The sequence below is a fragment of the Pseudorasbora parva genome, chromosome 22 (genome assembly GCF_024679245.1).
Source record: "Pseudorasbora parva isolate DD20220531a chromosome 22, ASM2467924v1, whole genome shotgun sequence".
In the NCBI taxonomy this organism is placed as follows: Eukaryota; Metazoa; Chordata; class Actinopteri; order Cypriniformes; family Gobionidae; genus Pseudorasbora; species Pseudorasbora parva.
Window position 1 is genome coordinate 2,953,779 of NC_090193.1, and position 22,169 is coordinate 2,975,947.

The following is a 22,169-nucleotide window of genomic DNA, read 5'->3' on the forward strand; positions in this document are numbered from 1 at the left end:
ATTTTCATATTTAAAACAGATTTTCCCAAGAAACTTGGAAAACAAAAATGTTACTTTTCATGCATGTATACTTTCACTGTGTGAGGTTTGATTGTGATAGGAGTAAAGGAAAAAATAAGCCCATTAGGGAGTATTTTGGGCATATTACATTAGTATATTTCTCATTTGCATATTCAAATATTTGGGTGTATTTTGGATATATTTGATTAGTGTATAGCCCATTTGCATAGTAAAATTCATTTTCAAAGAAACTTCTAACACAAAATGTGTTACTTTTCATGTCGACTTTCATTGTGTAAAGTTTTGTTGTGGTAGGAGTAAAGGGAAAAAAGCCCATTTGGGTGTATTTTGGGCTTATTCGATTAGTGTATAGCTCATTTGCAAAGTAAAATTCATTTTCAAAGAAACTTGTAAAACAAAACAAAAATACTTTTCATGTGTACTTTCATTGTGTAAAGTTTCATTTTGATAGGAGTAAAGGTAAAAAACAGCCCCATTGGGGTCCATTGTTGTTTGGCCTTACTGGCACACATCTCGGATTGATGAGAATTGAACATATTTCCTCATCTAGGATTTCTTAGGACTTTTAGTATGTTGTTCTGGACACCTCATAGAAATGATCTAAGCTGAAAAAAATTACTTTACAATTAGTTCTATTTTTGGCTCCAAAATGAGTTACTTTGTCTGGACTACTATCGGCAGGGCTCAATCTTTCAAATTGTAGCCCCTCTGCATGCAATAGGATAGCGCTTTAACCAACCAGAGCAATGAAGAAGGTGAAGCGGAGCTCGTTTATAGATTCAACTTTTGCATTATCGGGTCGGCAAAACTCAAAACATATCTTCCCTTCTTAAGAATGACTTCAGTGCTGTTCTTTTCTCAAAGAAAAGCTCAAGTCGTCCAGAGTCAGCTTTTTTGTTTTCAAGAAGCACGCAACTGCCGTCATTTTGTTAAGCCCCGCCCACCGACTCTATACATGATGTGATTGGCCTGACCAGAGTTTGGTTTTTCCAGCTCGCAAGCCAATGGAGAGTTGCTAGACGACCCTGACTGCAAATTTAATTGGCTACCGCTAGGGTGCGTCTAGGTTTTTAGGCTAATTGAAGTATGGGAGAAAAATTGAGGAATGTTTTCCTCAAAAAACATAATATCTTTTTGACTGAAGGAAGAAAGACATGAACGTCTTGGAAGAGAAATTACCAGGAAATTTTCATTTTGAAGTCCACTAATCCTTTAAGGCAAATGGTTTCATAGTCTTTGACCTGGAAACTTGTACATTATAAAGGTATAAAAATATTAATTTCTTCTCATTTTATAAGTCTACAACACGCCCCCGGGGTGAACCTTACTGTGTGACTAGACAAGAACTTCCACCTCTTTGTAACATTTAAGCACTATTTAAGGTACAACCTGTGCCAAATTGTCGATATAGTCAAAAGTACATCATTAGCCATGTCTATATTCATAACTCAGCACAGCCTTGAGAGCTTTTTTGCAGCTTGGCTATAGTAAACAGGTATTTTGCATCATAGCTAGTACTATAGTTTTTTTTTTTTTTTCACAGCTAGACCACAGTTTTGACCAATCGAGTAACCAGGATCTGGAGCGATCTGTTCTGTAATACCCCTATGGTTATTGGTTTTACAGTGCAAATGCCATTTAGATTAACATACAAATGTGATGCGTAATTGTAATGTTTCCAATTTGTATTTGGTATTACATTGAGACTTGTTATGAAAATTGGTTCATCTTTTGTTCAGTTGTTTGTGACAAACTCCTGAACTTCAATAAGATGAGTAAATAATGAGCTGGCTTCTTTTCTTATCAGTGCGAAAGAGACTCAATACTCTGTCGATGTTGGTAATTCAGACAAGTGTTATGCAACATTATAATCTGCTAAGTTTCTACTTTTATTTGTGTACAATCACAATAAAAACAAAATGTTGTGCTTTTTGCAAAATGAAGAAAACAAGCATGATGTGCGATCTGCAACCTCTGCCAATGACGTTCATTGTGATAGTCTTCAGAAAATGAACTGTAACTTAGTGAATACTTGTCACACAAACATCAGGCATATGTCTGAAGAAACACTGAAAACAAATCAAAACCAAATATTCTCTGTTTATCCACAACTTTCCTGCAAGTCTTAGTGGGCGTCGCCATGACACTCGATACTTCCGGTTGACGGTATCTCTGTTCCGGTTTAGCACACATAACAGTTATGCTGCGTTCACACCAGACGAGAGTGACGCGAATAAATAGCGCTATTCGCGCGAATATGGACGCGTGAAAAGTTTGACTCCATTCGCTTCATTCACTACACAACAGACGTGAATTTGCGTCACGGGAGGGGCCAGGCAGCGGCAGTCGTCAGAAGAAAGAGCCGAGATAAGGCTACTCTCGCTGGGGTTAATGAGCGCTGAGCGCCGCTGAGCTTCTGGGTCTCTCACCTCAGAAACCTACTTGCTTCCATAAACCATGCAACATAAACGGACCCGTCTGACATGTTGTCTAGCACCCTTCGCACTCCATTCAATGCCCAACGAGCTTCAAATAAACTCAAGAATTGTGATGTAGAATTAATATTAATATTTGTAATTGTTGAAATCATGTCAGACACTGTCAGTAGACTATTTTTTAAAGGTGCACTATGTAGTATTTTTGCAGTAAAATATCCAAAAACCACTAGGCCAGTGTTATATATTTTGTTCAGTTGAGTACCTACAATATCCCAGATGTGTCCAACTATTTGTAAATTGTGAGAAAATTGCTATTTTAACAACGGACCGGGACGTTTCAGCATTGCGTTTGAGGGAGTCACCTGTCAATCGCGTCATATCGGCGCTACCCTCGGTTTCGGCTTTTATTTGGCAGGAGCGCTTTACTCTTAGCAGTGTGAACAACTGAACGCACGGAGTAACGTCATAACATCGTTTTAAACACACTTAAATGTTTCAAATATGATAAACAGAGCTGCATTACCTCAAAATCATAACCGGAAGAGCGGATCTGTGCAGGCGCCCGGCGACTGTCTCGCGTCCCGTCATAATAAAAGTCCCGGTATTCGCGAGGCGGGTATTTGTTTAACAATCGCACCAGCAGCCGTGCTCAGCTCCACAACACTCGCTCCTGCTCTGCTTTAGACTACAGTAACGTTAATAACCGCATGCATGAACGTGATTTCTGCCTGAGTCCTATTTTCCACCGGCTGTGAGATGAAGACCACATGTCCCAAGATACTGCGCTCACACAATGCGTCATCAAACTATGCATTTGTTTTGAATAGGTGCCCTCCAGTGGACGGAAAGTTCTATAGTGCACCTTTAATCGACATGAAAATAGATGCATGAACTTCAATTAATTTAAGTGCATTGTAATAATTAACATTTCATTGCTGTAAATTTAATTATTGAGTTTATATAATATATAAGTTTAACCTAGCCTATTTAAAATACTGCAGTACAACTGTATAATTTTTTGCAAGGGGTATGTTTATTGTTTTCAATAATTTACAGATTTATTGTGTAGGAAGACCGCTCTAACAACCTAACGTTAAATAGAGACCTGCACTCCCGCGGGACCCAGCACAGCCGAGTGCGGCGCGGGATCATATTTGATGGTGAATGTGGATGCGGTGGCAAGATATTATTGTGTGCGTGTCGCGGGAAAATACAATTATTTTGCGGGACTCCCGTAAAGTGGAAATATCTAACAGAATAAATAACTAGAAACAAATAAACTTTTATTTATAATAAAATAAAATCGATTTACAGACCCATGGACGGAAGGTAACTCTCGCGTGGATCATAGGAACAGCCAAAGCCTACACACAGTGGCAAAATGTGTGCACCGCATAACTCGGGTGAACCGCTTAGTGCTGCAGATATTAGTAAGTTGCTGTAAGATAGTCAGATCCATGCGACCATCTGGAACATGTGATCATTTTGCCTGAAGCGTTGTTATAAAAGTTTACTCCTGAGTCCTGATAATACAACCAACGTTTAGCAAATAACAGTACAGACTAACCTAAACCGGAAGTTCGATACCGGCGTGTTCTACGTTGCCATAGCGATCATGGAAAAGGTCAGAGTTCGGGAAAGTTGTGGATACCATGGTCCGTTTTAATACTCGATTCTGATTGGCTGGAAGGTGTGCAGTAAAACCGTTTAATGCACAGGTAGTTCCAGTCAGTTTGATTACAGTTCGAAATTAATCCACCACTATAAACCATAGTAACACAGTTACGCTTGCAAACAGTGACAGTGGCAGCTGGCAGTATCAACCACAGGTATACATATCTATGGCAACATTAAGTGACATGAGACATGACGTGACACACAGAAGCCAATGGCACATGTCACTATGCGCAGATATTTATACGTATACATATCTATAACTATGCGCGTATTGTATTGGCACCTCCGTGGCACATGCGGTCTTCATTGTCATGTCACTGACATTATCGCGACTGACATGACACCTGCATGACATCGAGTTGCGGAACGTGTCGTGCGTTTTTTACAGTCTATGATGGTCGTGAAACCTACACTGACAGACTCGAGCACCTATATTATTATATAATTTAATGCATTAAATGTAATGTGTCTTTATGACGCGGGGTATATTTCAAACTAGGCTACATAATGATGATTCATTCAAATAAAGATTGCCTTGTCACTGCACTGTTGCCTGTCATTCATAAATAATTTTAATAAATCCATTAAATAACCATTCAGTTAATGTTCGATACGCTTAAGCAACGAGGGGATCTTCAGACTGACATAAAGAGATCGCGAACGCATCTCTCTCTCTCTCTCTCTCTCTCTCTCTCTCTCTCTCTCGCTCTCTCTCTTTCAGTTTCAGTTCTCTGTCTCTCTTTTAATAATGAATTTAAATAAATGTGCTAATTTGTTCATATAAAAACATTTCGATGGCTCTACTTTATTTAAAGCGGCGGTGTGCTAGAACTAACGAGCCGTAACTTAAGAAAACAACCGTCATTTTAACCCGTCTCTTAAAAAGCATCAGTTACAGCTTTAACTTGTTTTTAACTTGGCAAATAACCATGGTATAAGCGGGATAATCCACGGCTAGCCATGCATTAAAGGATTTTAATGCACGATAGGGTTGGGCGATGTCACTTAAATCGGCAGCTGACGATGTGTACAGCAAAACATCGCGATGGACGATGATATCGTCCGGGGGGGGTATTTTAGTTTCGTTTTTTCGAACTAGAGCTTAGATCAGTTCAAAAAAATCAAGACTGACTGCAACTGCAATTATGAGCCCGAGCCCCATTTAAACCCAACCATTTTTGAATACGTGGGCGTTCTGTCGAGAACGAGCCTGTAATGACTAATGAGCGGAGCGGAGGGAGCCGGTGTGATCAGCTCAATAATCCGCAGGCGCGCGCTCATGAACCCGCCGGTCAAATGATGTTCGTTCAAATCCAGCTCAGACATGACATAAGCTACTACAGACATACAAAACATAAGCTACAGACATAAATCTGTAGCTTACTATACTTGTTGTAGCCATTAAACAATGCTTTTAATTTATGTTTAAATATTATATCCTAATATTATTTTTTAATTTCATCTGATTATGATAGGCTATAAGTGCAAAGATGCGAGTGGGTCAGAAATGATTTTGGAAGTTATATTTAGTTTAATATTAAGTTTTGTTTTGTAAAAAGCCTTTCTTTCGTTTTGTATAAATTGTATCTTAATTTTAATAAAGGTTTCTTCGGCCAATTGCATGTATTTAATTAGTAAGAAGCAATTAAGTAGCCTAGACTATGAGGTCGCGGTAGCGATCACTTTCAATGATCATGAACTGAAGCGCGTCTCAAATAAACTGAAACTCAGCAGGCTTGCCCCACAGACATGAGAAAAATGTAGCCTAATATGTGTAGAAACGAAAAGATTTAAATAAGCACATGGTGCAGTGTTCAGAACTCACGGCAAACAACCAGCGTTATAGGCTACAGATGCTCACGGCGATGGGCATGAGCGGGATGTTCAAATTTAAGGGATTTTTTTTAACCTCATACGGAATATGTTCGGGTGAAAGCGCATTTTAAACAGGTAGCACTTATTCACACACGAATTAATCGTTCTCTTTAATGCATTCAAAAACATCTTGTAGTGCTTACCTGCATACAGTTATCAGTAGCCAGTAGGTAGCCTATACAGTTATAATATTTTATTATATGATTTTGAATGAGCAGACATCTGAATTGATCCGTAGATAAAATAACTAATGAAAACATTCATCTTTCCAAACTTCCAAACATACAAACAAATTAGCACTGCAAAACTCTGCTTCGCGTCGGGCGGTTCTTCGCCTCTATGCCGTGCATTAAAATCCTTTTGATTATCCCTTACTTATGTAATCTGTTTGAAAATAGAGAGATGTCAGTCGTTCATTATCCACTAACGTGGCCACACCCACAGAGCGCGCGTTCTTTTGAGAGTCAAATACTGACGCGATCCATGCCAGTGTCCCCGCCCGCATCAACTCGAATAAACACATCAAGTTTAGTGCATGTACTTTACTTTGTTTTGAGACGCGGTGAGGAATAACTCTGGAATAATTTACCTCAAAAGAAAAGCTGTTTCATTTTTAAACAGCACCGGATCCAGCCGATGATTGTGAGGTAAGTTTATTCTGTTAGTGTCTAAAACGAAAGCAGCAAATCAGATTTTTTTTTTCTATTTATATATGTAATGTTAAGGTAATGCAAGTGCAAAAAGTGTTGTGAAATACAGTATTTATGCCTGTCAAAAAGGATGACAAATATGCGAAACCCTAATATTCTGTGAACGAGAGACTTTTATTTTGACGTGATGATGTTTTGAGGGGCATGTCAGGAGTTTGAAGGGTGGCTAGCTATTGTTATTTCTCATTTTTCACACGTTGCCTCTTCAGAAATGCACAAGTGTGCAAAGAAAGCTGGGAAATCTGAATAATAGGCTGAGATTAAAGTGATGACACTGTAAATGTATTCATATTTATAGTATTCAGACATCCAACCACAAATGAACACATTATGCCCATGTATACTATATGACGCTAAAACAGGTGCAGATATTGTTCTCTAATAATAGAAGCGACTTTCCGTGGCAGGTTATTAAGGAGGAATTCAGCATATAATGGAATGGTGCCGCTTGTTCAAGATTTATTGCACTACAAATGAATATGTTACTGTATAAACTGCATGATGCTAAAACAATAGCGTAGTACAGTATTGCTTAATAGACTCTACATTCCAATACCTTGTGTCTGGATAGAAAGGATTTCAAAATAATGGAGGGGTGCAGTTTGTTAACGGTAGCAGAAATTGTTTGATATCGACTCAGCCCTACGGTTCCTCTGTGATCAGCTGTATATTGGACAAGGGCTGATGGGATACAGCGGTGCCACAGTTCTTCATCAGACTGATGCCCGCAGAAAAAGGCTTCATAGTGGAAATGATGAGAGCCAAGCAGTCTGCCACATCTTTATTTGGAGCGCATGCCAATGCTGGAGTATGACCTAAAAAACATGGCACAATTAATGAGTGCAAAAACATTTCAAACACAAGTATTATGTAAGGATGAGTTATCCTGATGCACTTCAAAAACTGTTTCATTTTAAAGGGGTCATATAATGTGATTCTAACCAGTGTCTGGTTCTAACGTGTTAGCAACTTCGATGCAACTTCCTAGCATCAAAATGTCTGGCTGTTGCGTTTTCGGTTGCACTAATCGCTATTCCTCCAATGGGCTTAAGTTTTATAGGATTCCGACAGGATCACGGACGTTTCAGAAGAACCGGCAGTATCTGTGGCTGCAGGCGATTAAATATGAACCGGTGTCTGACATGGGACAAGACAAAAGCTCAAACGAGATTCGACATTTAAGACTAAACAGGACGTTTCTAAATGGGTGGTTAACGTAATGTCACTGATCTGTCTTTATGAACAGGCAGGGTAACGTTAGCGATGAATGCTATGTGTTTACTGATGTTCACATTAGTTCAGTGACAGATTGATGTTACAGCTAATGCCAATAAAAACGTTTTTTCTGTAAATGTCGGCTTGTCAGTGATGCTTAACGTTATCAATGCAGGGGAATAACTATTACAACACGATTTATTTTTTGACAGTAATTTATAAATCATCTACATAATTAAGCTTATGTTAGTTTCCACGTCCACGTTAACTTTTTAAACCGGCGTACACAGTTTGTAATAACACAATATCCATAAGGTGTTGTTCATTATAAACGTGCGATTATGAATTATATTGAGAACGTCATACATAGAAAGCATGCTGTAATGTAACTTAACGTTACCCACTTTAGCCGCATTCATCGTGAAACGTGTACGCGTTTCAAACTACTCACTGGTGAGAAATGCTTCACGGTTCGCGCAGACATAAAAACATTGACGAAAACATAACTCAGCCACTGCGTCTTAAGCGGTTTGGATTTAGGAACATCAGAATGACTGCTGTGTTCATTATTACACCCAAGATCAGAACACTACAATCGCTTAGACACCATTCTGCTCCAGCTTATCCACAATAGCAGACTGTGATGAGCTTGCGCAGGGCGGGTCTGAGATGAAACTGCTTGTCAATCAACAGTCGTGGGAGGGGTGTCGGGTCGTGTGACGTCACACGGCCGAACGGCTCGATTTGAGACAGGAGAAAACATATAAGGAGATTTAAAAAAAAAAAAGCACTGGATGGATTTTTATCATTATAGGATAGTTGTGTACAGGCACTGCCAACACACATTTCCATTCAGTCAGCTTGTAGAAGTGGATGTACCATTATATGACCCCTTTAAGATTCATAAAGTGCGTCATTACAGTCGCTCTGTAACTCAGAAACTATGGCTTTCCAAACAACAAGCTCAATAAAATATGTCAAACACCAGCTAACTAAATGTTATGCAAACATGTTCTCTAAAAGTGATAGTTCACCCAAAAATAAAAATTCTGTCATCATTTAATCATCCTCAAGTGGTTCCAAACCTGTGAGGCCTTTGTTCATCTTCAGACACAAATGAAGATATATCCGAGCTCTCTGACCCCTCCATAGACAGCTGTTTAATTCACACTTTCAAGGTTCAGAAAGGAAGTAAAGACATCATTACAATAGTCCATGTGACTCCAGCGGTTCAACCTTAATGTTATGAAGCGTAAACACACAAAAAAACGAATTTTATTCAACATTTTCAGTCTAGCCTGTGTCAGTCTCCTACGCACTACTGTAGGAGACTGACACAGACAAGAACGAAATTGTTAAATAAAGTCATTATTTTTGTGTGTTTACGCTTCATAACATTAAGGTTGAACCACTGGAGTCACATGGACTATTGTAATGATGTCTTTACTTCCTTTCTGAACCTTGAAAGTGTGAATTAAACAGCTGTCTATGGAGGGGTCAGAGAGCTCTCGGATTTCATCAGAAATATCTTCATTTGTGTCTGAAGATGACCGAAGGTCTCACGGGTTTGGAACGGCATGAAGGAAAGGGATTAATGACAGGATTTACATTTTTGGTGAACTAACCCTTTAGGGGAACAGTCCATTTTATGAAACTAAAGCATTTCATAAAAAACAGAGAGTTTGTTTTTGTACAAAGTTTGAGAACATTATTAACACTAGTACATTTTTGCAAAGTAAAAATGTAGTAAAATTAAACCCATAAAGATATAATACCCTGACAAAATCTATCAGTCAATACAATAAGTTAATTTAATTCTGTAGGCTCTAGTTTGGTAACGTGATGCCCATAGAGAAACTCACCGTCTTCATCTACAGCCAGAACCGCTGCACCTCGAGCAAGCAGAACCTCAACCACGGTGGCAAGTCCATTTCGTGCTGCAATATGCAGAGGCCTAATGGTATGCAGAAAGAAAAACTTCAATTGTGAAAATAACCAAATAATCAACGCACACACACACTTATCATATGGGTATGCTCACGTTTGAAGTGCACTATTTGTGGCGTTGATGAGCGAGGGGTCGTCGATCTCAGTCAGAATGAGAAGAGCACACATTTCATGACCCTGTTGAGTTAAACACGTGAGGACCATTGATAATGGAAACTCACCACACAGAACATGTTGTGCAATAGGATAATTACTCTTCTACAGGCCATGTGAAGTGCTGAGTTCCTGTTGATGTCCAGCAGAGAGAGGTCCGCTCTGGCCTGATGAAGCAAGATGTCTAGAACCAAGTAAAGTTAGAGCAGATCAATATGACAACTACAGATAATGGAAAAAGCACAAGTTAATACAAAACACTAGACAATTAGCCTGGATGGCAGCCGAACTTAGCCCCGCCCACAACATCTGAGCTCGGGCACTTCGGTCTGGACTTGATCCATAGAGGAGTAATGATGCCGGAACAGAAACTGACCAATGAGATCATCAGGGCGGGCTTTAGCCGATGATGGACAGATGATCAACAGAAACTGACCAATGAAATCATCAGGGCGGGCTTTAGCCGATGATGGACAGATGATCAACAGAAACTGACCAATGAGATCATCAGGGCGGGCTTTAGCCGATGATGGACAGATGATCAACAGAAACTGACCAATGAGATCATCAGGGCGGGCTTTAGCCGATGATGGACAGATGATCAACAGAAACTGACCAATGAGATCATCAGGGCGGGCTTTAGCCGATGATGGACAGATGATCAACAGAAACTGACCAATGAGATCATCAGGGCGGGCTTCAGCCGATGATGGACAGATGATCAACAGAACCTGACCAATGAGATCATCAGGGCGGGGTTTAGCCGATGATGGACAGATGATCAACAGAAACTGACCAATGAGATCATCAGGGCGGGCTTCAGCCGATGATGGACAGATGATCAACAGAAACTGACCAATGAAATCATCAGGGCGGGGTTTAGCCGATGATGGACAGATGATCAACAGAAACTGACCAATGAGATCATCAGGGCGGGCTTTAGCCGATGAAGGACAGATGATCAACAGAAACTGACCAATGAAATCATCAGGGCGGGCTTTAGCCGATGACGGACAGACGATCAACAGAAACTGACCAATGAAATCATCAGGGCGGGGTTTAGCCGATGATGGACAGATGATCAACAGAAACTGACCAATGAGATCATCAGGGCGGGCTTTAGCCGATGACGGACAGATGATTAACAGAAACTGACCAATGAGATCATCAGGGCGGGCTTTAGCCGATGACGGACAGATGATCAACAGAAACTGACCAATGAGATCATCAGGGCGGGCTTTAGCCGATGACGGACAGATGATCAACAGAAACTGACCAATGAGATCATCAGGGCGGGCTTTAGCCGATGACGGACAGATGATCAACAGAAACTGACCAATGAGATCATCAGGGCGGGCTTTAGCCGATGACGGACAGATGATCAACAGAAACTGACCAATGAAATCATCAGGGCGGGCTTTAGCCGATGACGGACAGATGATCAACAGAAACTGACCAATGAAATCATCAGGGCGGGCTTTTGCCGATGATGGACAGATGATCAACAGAAACTGACCAATGAGATCATCAGGGCGGGCTTTAGACGATGATGGACAGATGATCAACAGAAACTGACCAATGAGATCATCAGGGCAGGCTTTAGCCGATGATGGACAGATGATCAACAGAAACTGACCAATGAGATCATCAGGGCGGGCTTTAGCCGATGATGGACAGATGATCAACAGAAACTGACCAATGAGATCATCAGGGCGGGCTTTAGCCGATGATGGACAGATGATCAACAGAAACTGACCAATGAGATCATCAGGGCGGGCTTTAGCCGATGATAGACAGATGATCAACAGAAACCGACCAATGAAATCATCAGGGCGGGCTTTAGCCGATGATGGACAGATGATCAACAGAACCTGACCAATGAGATCATCAGGGCGGGCTTTAGCCGATGACGGACAGATGATCAACAGAAACTGACCAATGAGATCATCAGGGCGGGCTTTAGCCGATGACGGACAGATGATCAACAGAAAATGACCAATGAAATCATCAGGGCGGGCTTTAGCCGATGATGGACAGATGATCAACAGAAACTGACCAATGAGATCATCAGGGCAGGCTTTAGCCGATGATGGACAGATGATCAACAGAAACTGACCAATGAGATCATCAGGGCAGGCTTTAGCCGATGACGGATAGATGATCAACAGAAACTGACCAATGAGATCATCAGGGCGGGCTTTAGCCGATGATGGACAGATAATCAACAGAAACTGACCAATGAGATCATCAGGGCGGGCTTTAGCCGATGATGGACAGATGATCAACAGAAACTGACCAATGAGATCATCAGGGCGGGGTTTAGCCGATGATGGACAGATGATCAACAGAAACTGACCAATGAGATCATCAGGGCAGGCTTTAGCCGATGATGGACAGATGATCAACAGAAACTGACCAATGAAATCATCAGGGCGGGCTTTAGCCGATGATGGACAGATGATCAACAGAAACTGACCAATGAGATCATCAGGGCGGGCTTTAGCCGATGATGGACAGATGATCAACAGTAACTGACCAATGAGATCATCAGGGCGGGCTTTAGCCGATGATGGACAGATGATCAACAGAAACTGACCAATGAGATCATCAGGGCGGGCTTTAGCCGATGATGGACAGATGATCAACAGAAACTGACCAATGAGATCATCAGGGCAGGCTTTAGCCGATGATGGACAGATGATCAACAGAAACTGACCAATGAGATCATCAGGGCGGGCTTTAGCCGATGATGGACAGATGATCAACAGAAACTGACCAATGAGATCATCAGGGCGGGCTTTAGCCGATGATGGACAGATGATCAACAGAAACTGACCAATGAGATAATCAGGGCGGGCTTTAGCCGATGATGGACAGATGATCAACAGAAACCGACCAATGAAATCATCAGGGCGGGCTTTAGCCGATGATGGACAGATGATCAACAGAAACTGACCAATGAGATCATCAGGGCAGGCTTTAGCCGATGATGGACAGATGATCAACAGAAACGGACCAATGAAATCATCAGGGCGGGCTTTAGCCGATGACGGACAGATGATCAACAGAAAATGACCAATGAGATCATCAGGGCGGGCTTTAGCCGATGACGGACAGATGATCAACAGAAACTGACCAATGAGATCATCAGGGCAGGCTTTAGCCGATGATGGACAGATGATCAACAGAAACTGACCAATGAGATCATCAGGGCAGGCTTTAGCCGATGATGGACAGATGATCAACAGAAACTGACCAATGAGATCATCAGGGCGGGCTTTAGCCGATGATGGACAGATGATCAACAGTAACTGACCAATGAGATCATCAGGGCGGGCTTTAGCCGATGATGGACAGATGATCAACAGAAACTGACCAATGAGATCATCAGGGCGGGCTTTAGACGATGATGGACAGATGATCAACAGAAACTGACCAATGAGATCATCAGGGCAGGCTTTAGCCGATGATGGACAGATGATCAACAGAAACTGACCAATGAGATCATCAGGGCGGGCTTTAGACGATGATGGACAGATGATCAACAGAAACTGACCAATGAGATCATCAGGGCGGGCTTTAGCCGATGATGGACAGATGATCAACAGAAACTGACCAATGAGATCATCAGGGCAGGCTTTAGCCGATGATGGACAGATGATCAACAGAAACTGACCAATGAGATCATCAGGGCGGGCTTTAGACGATGATGGACAGATGATCAACAGAAACTGACCAATGAGATCATCAGGGCAGGCTTTAGCCGATGATGGACAGATGATCAACAGAAACTGACCAATGAGATCATCAGGGCGGGCTTTAGACGATGATGGACAGATGATCAACAGAAACTGACCAATGAGATCATCAGGGCGGGCTTTAGCCGATGATGGACAGATGATCAACAGAAACTGACCAATGAGATCATCAGGGCGGGCTTTAGACGATGATGGACAGATGATCAACAGAAACTGACCAATGAGATCATCAGGGCGGGCTTTAGCCGATGATGGACAGATGATCAACAGAAACTGACCAATGAGATCATCAGGGCGGGCTTTAGCCGATGATGGACAGATGATCAACAGTAACGTAATCATCACGTCATCAAAGGCGCTTGGATTGAATTTGTTCTAATCCTAAACGGAGAGCTTGTTTGTATCTGCATTCACCTTCACTATTTCTCTCTGAAATGATGATCATGTTGGTAAGTACTCAGTTTATCCTTAAATTCTTTTATTTACAACACCGGCAAAGATCGTTTACACTCATCTTCTTCTTGTAACGTTACTTATTCCAGCGCGTGTGCAGACAGGGTTGCCAAGTTTTTACAACAAATCCCGCAAACTACTTTTTGGGGGTAAAATGTGTGTTATTTTGGCAAGGTTGCTGCTAAAATTCGCATTCCTGGGTCTATATATCCCATAATTGAGGTCGCTTCAACCCGCGGACATGGAAAACAACCCGTGGAAAAAAACACAGACTTGACATTTGACAACTAACGTTATGCGTCACTTCGTTGCTCTGACTGGTTGTAGGTCTGTCCAATCGAGGTCTTTCCTGGTTGGGTTGAAACACGCCCCATAATCACAGCCCAATGGAGCATCAGACTCATTTTATGACTAGAGCTGAGTATGACGACGTCAGGCTACTAGATAATAAAAACAATACAAACCGACAGCAGAAGTATGGCCATTTTCAGCAGCAACCATTAATGCAGAGCGTCCCGTGTAATCGACTGAGTTTACATCTGAACCGCAGGTCAACGCCAACTGCAGTGCTGCCATATTTCCTGCATATGCGGATGCATGTAGTGGAGTCCTGTAGACAAAACACACTGAAAATCTTTAAGTGCCCCATTATAAAATTACACACATTTTATCATAATATCTACTGCAGCATCAGCTCTTTTCTCTCAGTGTCTGAAACAGTTTGATTTAGATTCAGTCTCTCTAAACCCTGCCTTTCCGCAAGTCTGCTGTGCTCTGATTGGTCAGATGGCCAAATTTGTTGTGATTGGTTGACCATGTGAGAAACCGAGCTGTCATTATCATATCTGAATCTCGGCTCTTGACAAACAGTGATAGGAACAGTACCGATGGCATGGGTTTGACCGTATCGATCTCATCAAAGTGGATTTGCTTTGGCAGCAGAAAACAGCGTCTTCTCCACATGAATAACACCAACCAAACTCTTCCAGTGTCAGATACAACTACAGTGTGTGAGGACGGGGCAAAGAGATGCTGTTCACAACAGCCAATAAAGACTGTAAGCTAGCAGTATGCAAATCTGTTACAAACATACATAGATTCAGCAGGAAGTGAGACTGACTGGACCTGCCTGACTGCATTGTGTCAAGTGTAAAGTTTGGTGGAGGGGGGGTTATGACGTGGGGTTGTTTTTTTTAGGGTTTAGGCTTGGCCCCTTAGTTCCAGTGAAAGGAACTCTTAATGCTTCAGCATACCAAGACATTTTGGACAATTTCATGCTCCCAACTTTGTGGGACAGTTTGGGAACGGCCCCTTCCTGTCCCAGCATGACTGCGCTCCAGTGCACAAAGCGTTGGTCCATAAAGACATGGATGAGGAGTTTGGTGTGGAGGAACTTGACTGGCCTGCACAGAGTCCTGAGCTCAACCCGATAGAACAGCTTTGGGATGAATTAGAGCGGAGACTGAGAGCCAGGCCTTCTCGTCCAACATCAGTGCCTGACCTCACAAATGAGCTTCTAGAAGAATGGTCAGAAATCCCCATAAACACACTCCTAAACCTTGAGGAAAGCCTTCCCAGAAGAGCTGGAGCTGTTAAAGCTGCAAAGGGTGGGCTGACTCCATATTAAACCCTATGGATTAACAATGGGATGGCATTAAAGCTCATGTGCAGGTAAAGGCAGGCATCCCAAAACTTTTGGCAATATAGTGTATTACGCCGCATTCACACGGGACGTAGAAATTAACACTTCCCATTTACTTTGAATGGGTGACATCATCCGTTGCCGAACTGAATTGTGGGTTCCGTCGCGTCGCTTCAATCGCGTTGCAAGCGGCAGAAGATTTCTCAACTTTTCAAGCGCCAGCGCAGGCGTCATCCAATCAGATCGCCGTATGCAAATATCCTTGAGCAGGCGCTGGCCAATTGCTTTCATTACTGCTCCGTGAACCATCCAGACGCAGCTCCCGGACGAGTACGTGATATTCTTCCTGCTGTCGGGCTCTGAACAGCTTCGAGCACCTGTGCAGTGCACTGACAACAACTACAGGGGCAATCGCATTCGCACATACAAAAAAAAAAAATCGGCATCCATTTCGTCTCACAGACTAGCTGTCAAAAAAGCCGTTTTTTTTGTGTTGTGTTGTCGTCCAAGCGGCAAGTAAGTTTTAATGTGATTGGCTGTTGTCACGATGACGATCATGTCAGCACCAAGCTTCAGCCACGCCCTCCGTCAAGCGTTAACGCCTATGCCCCGTGTGAACACACCATAAGGCGAAATTCAACATACTGACACAAAATGATAACTGCAGAGTTCAGTTGTTTCTGTGAATTGCAGCGATCCATTTGCTTATCTTTTCTGCAGCTTACGGTAGTCTGTAAAAATATACCTCTAAATATGCCTTCGCACAGTCAATCTCAAAGCACTTTCCCATTTTAGATGCGTTTGTGTGTGTCGATGCTGCCTCTCTGTCTTTTTGCCACTCAGTGGGCATAACCGCAGTCGCTCCGCCTGATGGTGACGTCACTGGCATACTCTCTATAAAACGAATTGGATAATAATAATAATACTCTTTCTGAAATATCAGTGGCTTTTTGATATTAGCTTTTAAAAAAAGACCCTCTTATTTATCCAAAGTGATGGGTGACCTACTGTAAACCATTCAAGTTTCTATGTTTTGCTCTTGAATTATATTGGGGAAATTTTTGTTAAGTGGACAACAGACATACACACCTTCCTTTTGCATCTCTGAAGTCCATGATCTTTGTTCCTATAGTTTCAACAAGCAGTTGAGCAGCACCATCGTGACCAGTAATTCTGTGGAAATGTTCTTGTCATGAAAAATGTGTGTTTGTACAGAAACATTATGAAGATGGACAGTTCACTCACAGTGCACAGTGCAGAGGTGTAAAGGTATTTCCTTCCTGGAAGCTTGATGGTCTATATTCAAGTAAGACTTCAAGACAGTCATTGTGCCCTTAAAAGAAAAGAAAAAAACCTTGACATGATTTGTGTCATGACCAAAGTTATTTTGACAGTTAAAAGCACCAGAATACAGTATGTTTCCTTAAAGTCATTATGGAATCAAAATGGACAATTCTTAATTGTCCATTTTGATGATTTATCTGTGCACATCTTAAAAAAAAAAAAAAAAAATTCATCCCAGACACCAACATGGTGTCAGCCCAGATCCGGCCCATATCTGGTACATGTGGATTAAACGCGTTCCAGATTTGGGCCAAATCTTGGCCGACACTACGTTGCAATTTGGGATGTGCTTCATAATCTTGAATCAGAATGACTTCCCCCTCCCTCTTGCGGCGACATCTCTTGGGCCCTATTTTACCGATCTGAACGTATTGTATGAAGCTCATAGTGCAGGTGAATTTAGGGCATGTCCGAATCCACTTCTGCTAGTTTAATGACGAAAACGGCCGACACACCAGGAGCATGGTCCAAAAGGGCTCTCCCTCTTCTCTTAAGGAGTGTTGGGTGTGTTTTGGGCGTAGCGTGCAATAAACCAATCACAGTCTCATCTCTCTTTCCCTTTAAAAGCCAGTTGTGCTCGCACCATGCAGGATTCACAATTCACATGCCAGCGGAAAGACTGAACGCTTCTCCAGAGAGGAATCCTTTTATTTTTAATATTTAAACGTGTGTGCTGCTGTGCGTCCCTGCGTGTGTAATAATCAGAGAGTGTGTGTGTGTTGTGCACTGTCTATAGGCTTCTAACACACCCTTTAAAATAACACAAAAAATACTGCACTACTGACTTCAGAGCAGGTTTGTGTTGGTCGTTTTCAGTTCCTCACAATAGCAACGTGCCAACAATGCTCCTAAACACTCCTGGTTTTCACACTAATGGTGCCAGCCAGTGCATTTTATATTTAAACAACTAACACTGCTGGACGTGAAAATGATTTGAAGTGAAAATGGACTGCGTTGGGCTGAGACTAGCCAAAAAACGCCTGGCGGTGCATAGCGTCGGGTGTATGATACATTTCAAGCCAACTTTAATTTTATGTAGCAAATGAAAGATATGTCATCCATTGATATAAGTATCAACTGATGTTTCTCCACTAGTCTAGCATTTATTAAAGGTAGTAGAATGGGATCTTACCATGGTAAGCAGCCCAGTGAGTAGGTGTGTAGGCACTGTAGTCTAGCAGAGAGTCAAGGGGGTCTGAAAGTGACGCTGCATCAAGTAAGGGCCGCAATAGCCCTGCATGACCACAAGAGGAAGCCAAGTGCAAAGGGATTCTGCCATGAACGTCCCGGCACAGAGCAAAGGCTCCATGCACCAGCAGAGCTGAGACACACTCTTCATTACCAACTACTGCCTGAAATACACAGAAGACACTGAAATTAAATTTGCTTTACTAGCATTGCATTATCATTTTCAAGAGCTCTTGTTATTCTTAGCTTCATTTTGTACTACACTATAAAAATAGGTTTTTTGAAAGTTCAAAAGGTCCCACTTTATAATAGGTGGCCATAACTAATATGTTCTTACATCAGAAAATAATTACAATGTACTTATTGTGTTCATATTGTAATGCAAAACACTTCTGTCAGGACCACTATCGTCAAATAAGATTGATTGACTATTAGCATATAGTTTGGATTGCCGGTATGGTTCCTTCTGGGCAAGAACTCCCTGCGCAGCCTAGTATGGATAAGAGAAGGGAGAGCAGCGATAACCCCAAAACAAAACCAATGCTGACATCCCCAAAACATGACTGATGTGAAAATCTGAATGCCCCTTATTCAATTAGAAATATTAAAAAACAAATTTAAATTCATTGAATAATATCCACTGGGGAAAGCCTATACACCCTTAGCAGCAGCAAAATTTGATACAAGAAAGACTATCAAAATCCACTGCAGGCGGTCGATCCTTTTCCTATTTAGCACCTAAACTCTGGAACAGACTTTCTAGCACTGTTAAGAAAGCAAAAACACTGTCTGTTTAAATCTACACTAAAAACACATCTCTTAACTATGGCATTTACATAAAAATGTATTAATTTATATTATTTAAATCAGTTAAATTATTGTTTTAGGGTCAGCCGGAACGGGAACACTTCCCATAACACCTTAAGTGTGGATCGCCTACAGTGGTTCTGACTGCAGGGTTGCTGAACGACTAAAGAAACGTTATCAGCGTGATGGTAGAAAACTGTACATTTCTCGTCTATAACCACCCACTGCAACTTATACCAACGACGGAAATAAGCGCAGTTACAATAGCAAAATATGTGGGAGAGCGTTGCTTTAATGTGACTATATTGTATTGCAATAGGTAACACTTCAAAGTCAATACCAAATCAAAACTAGTTAGCAAATCATTTATGATTGAAAGAATTTAATGACAAAATCTGGTTATGGTTACACTTAAAATAGTTACAAAATAGATGAATGAGATGAGAAAACTTATACCATTAATCGTACCCAGAATGTTACATGAGAGAGAGAGCGAAAGAGTGATCTCTCTGACCAATCAAACTGACCAATCAGACCAAACTTCCCCCACTGTACTACAGGTGTGGCACACATTTGGCCTAGAGGCCCTCAACATCTCTGTGTCTTCAGGAATCCCAAACGGCCCCACTGATAAGAGAGAGGGGGGTGGAAAACAGTAAAACAAATGTCTTTGTTCAATTTCAGATATCAAATATCTTTGATTATTTTGAATTCTTTCACCTGATGTACTTTTTACATCATAAGAAGAATGGCATCTACACTAATGTTAGTCTCCCTGTTTACCCCGAGGTTTACTGTAGTCTGACCCGCGATTAGACACTACCACAACGAATCCTCGAAGTGTCAGCAGAGATTGCCAACTAGACTCTCCTCTGTGAAGCCTCATCAACACGTCATCCAGTGGCAGTGATCCTCAAACAAGCCCATCTCCGGATGATGACTCCGATCTCCAATCAGATGGAACTGGACAAATATTCTGAAAGTTCGGATCCAATCTCTCACTGTTCGCTCATTGGCCAGAGAAGAACTGGTTCCCCGACTGAGCCTGGTTTCTCTCAAGGTTTTTCTCTCCATACTGTCACTTGATAGCCTGACAAGCCAGACCCACATCCAGATGTTTGGTCTGGAAACTCACCATAGACAGGACTCAATCCGAGGGGCGGATAAACGGTTGTCTTTCAAACTCCCTCTGCACGCGATAGAATAGCGCTACACCAACCAGAGCAACGAAGGTGAAACAGAGCTCGTTGACAGATTAAACATTCGCCGTATCCGGTCGGCTAAACTCAGAACACATCTTCCCTTCTTAAAGGGTTACTTCAGCGCCGGGAAGATGAATCTGTATTTAAACTGGGTCATCAATGCAGTAGAATTGTGAAATTATTTTTGAATTTGGTGCCTTCTAGACTGAGAAAAGACAGAACATTTATTTTTGTCTCATGGGGATGAAAGACTACAATTCCCAGAATGCTTCGCTGCCCTGTGAGGCCATTACCAAAGCCACCAACTTGATTACAGTGACTGAGTTAGAGAAGACGCTACAATTAAAAACTGAACGTGTGTGTTCAATATAATGAGTGAGTCGCCGCGCGAGTCTCACAGCACTGAGCACTGACTGCAGGAGTGAGATAAATGAGCTGATGAGCTCTCGTGATGAGAGCTGAGGTAATCACGACTACACTCGCGGCATACATTCACAACGCCAGTTCAGTCTGGCGCGTTTCAGTTCATGCCTTTACAAGCTTAACTTTCATAGAAATTAATTTGAGAAGTTAAAAGACTTCCATTGCTCAGCATAGCTCCGTTTAAATGAGTGCCTGAGCTGAGCTGAGCTGTGAGTGTGATCTCCATCCTCATGCGCGGGTTCAAAACATGAGGAAATGGCTCCCTCTGCTGGTTGTAGTCTTTAGCCTTTGGCCAAACATTCCTCCAATGATGCAAAAATCATCAATTTGCATCATAGGAGGAATGTTTCCAGAAATAAAATGCATAAATCTCTCGTCTCAGGGAGATATGAGGGGGGAAAGCACAATAATTTGAATATACTCCAGGGTTTCTACTGATACAAAACCATATGCTAATGGCTGAAGTAACCCTTTAAGAATGACTTCAGTGCCGTTCTTTGTTCTTTTCTCAGAGAAAAGCTTAACTCCCAGTCTTCCAGAGTCGCAGTCAAAGCTGATTCGAAAGACCGCCGTTCGCCAGTTTCTGTGTTTACTAGAAGCACGCAAACGCAACTCAGCCGTCATTATGTTAAGTCTTGTTTTGAAATATCTTGTTTTGAAAGCTGATTGTCAGTTTTTGTAACCGTTATGGTTCCTGAAACCGCTGTCTTTGTAAACATCTGTATACCCTGCAGACTCTGAAATGGTTCTGGGAGGGTAAGGGGGATTTTTGAGCAGATTTGTCTTGTAAAGTTTAGTTTGTTTTGTATTGTATTGAGTGTACTGTATCTGTTGTATGTTCTTGGTCCCCCTTGAAAATGAGATTTTGCATCTCAAGGGGCTTTCGATGAATAAAATTTCACAAATTTCACACTGCGGGAGTGTGGACGGGGTTGTCTGTTCTCCTTCAAGAGCAGAATAAAACCTCATTACATATTACATTCACATCTAAATCTGTATAACGAAAAGACGTTGCAAATATCCCTTCATTAAATGTGCCCAAAATCCACCCCAGACCACCTCTGAACCAAGCGTCACCTCCCGCAGTTTCTGTTGAAGTCAATACGGAAGTGACTTAAACCGCAGTTCATCGACTGGCCACTAGGGACGGGCTCCAGAAGGGAAAATGTTAAAATGCCCAACTTTACAGCAGAATAAAACATGTTTACAGCCTGGTACAAATTGTGGTTTTGGTCTATACGGTTGATTTTGCCCTTCATGACAACTCTGAGGGGGGTGAATTTTTTTATAACTCATTTGTTTATATTATATAAAGC

The 22,169-nt window shown here is 41.8% G+C and overlaps 1 protein-coding gene across 2 annotated transcripts in view; it reads right to left on the reverse strand.

Annotated features, from left to right (window-relative positions):
- Positions 1-6,661: 6,661 nt before the first annotated feature.
- The window catches only part of ankrd52b (ankyrin repeat domain 52b), a 60,127-nt gene continuing 44,619 nt past the window's right edge, over positions 6,662-22,169 (reverse strand). The window contains exons 21-28 of one of the 2 annotated variants that reach the window (XM_067431311.1): positions 18,366-18,585; positions 17,135-17,222; positions 16,979-17,062; positions 14,712-14,857; positions 10,138-10,220; positions 9,978-10,060; positions 9,799-9,890; positions 6,662-7,536 (exon numbers count right to left, since the gene is read on the reverse strand). In XM_067431311.1, the coding sequence (XP_067287412.1) occupies positions 7,364-7,536; positions 9,799-9,890; positions 9,978-10,060; positions 10,138-10,220; positions 14,712-14,857; positions 16,979-17,062; positions 17,135-17,222; positions 18,366-18,585 (969 nt within the window). In that variant the 3' untranslated portion in view covers positions 6,662-7,363. Of the gene's footprint in view, positions 7,537-9,798; positions 9,891-9,977; positions 10,061-10,137; positions 10,221-14,711; positions 14,858-16,978; positions 17,063-17,134; positions 17,223-18,365; positions 18,586-22,169 lie in introns of those variants that run through there. The other variant, XM_067431312.1, reaches the window with a different exon arrangement.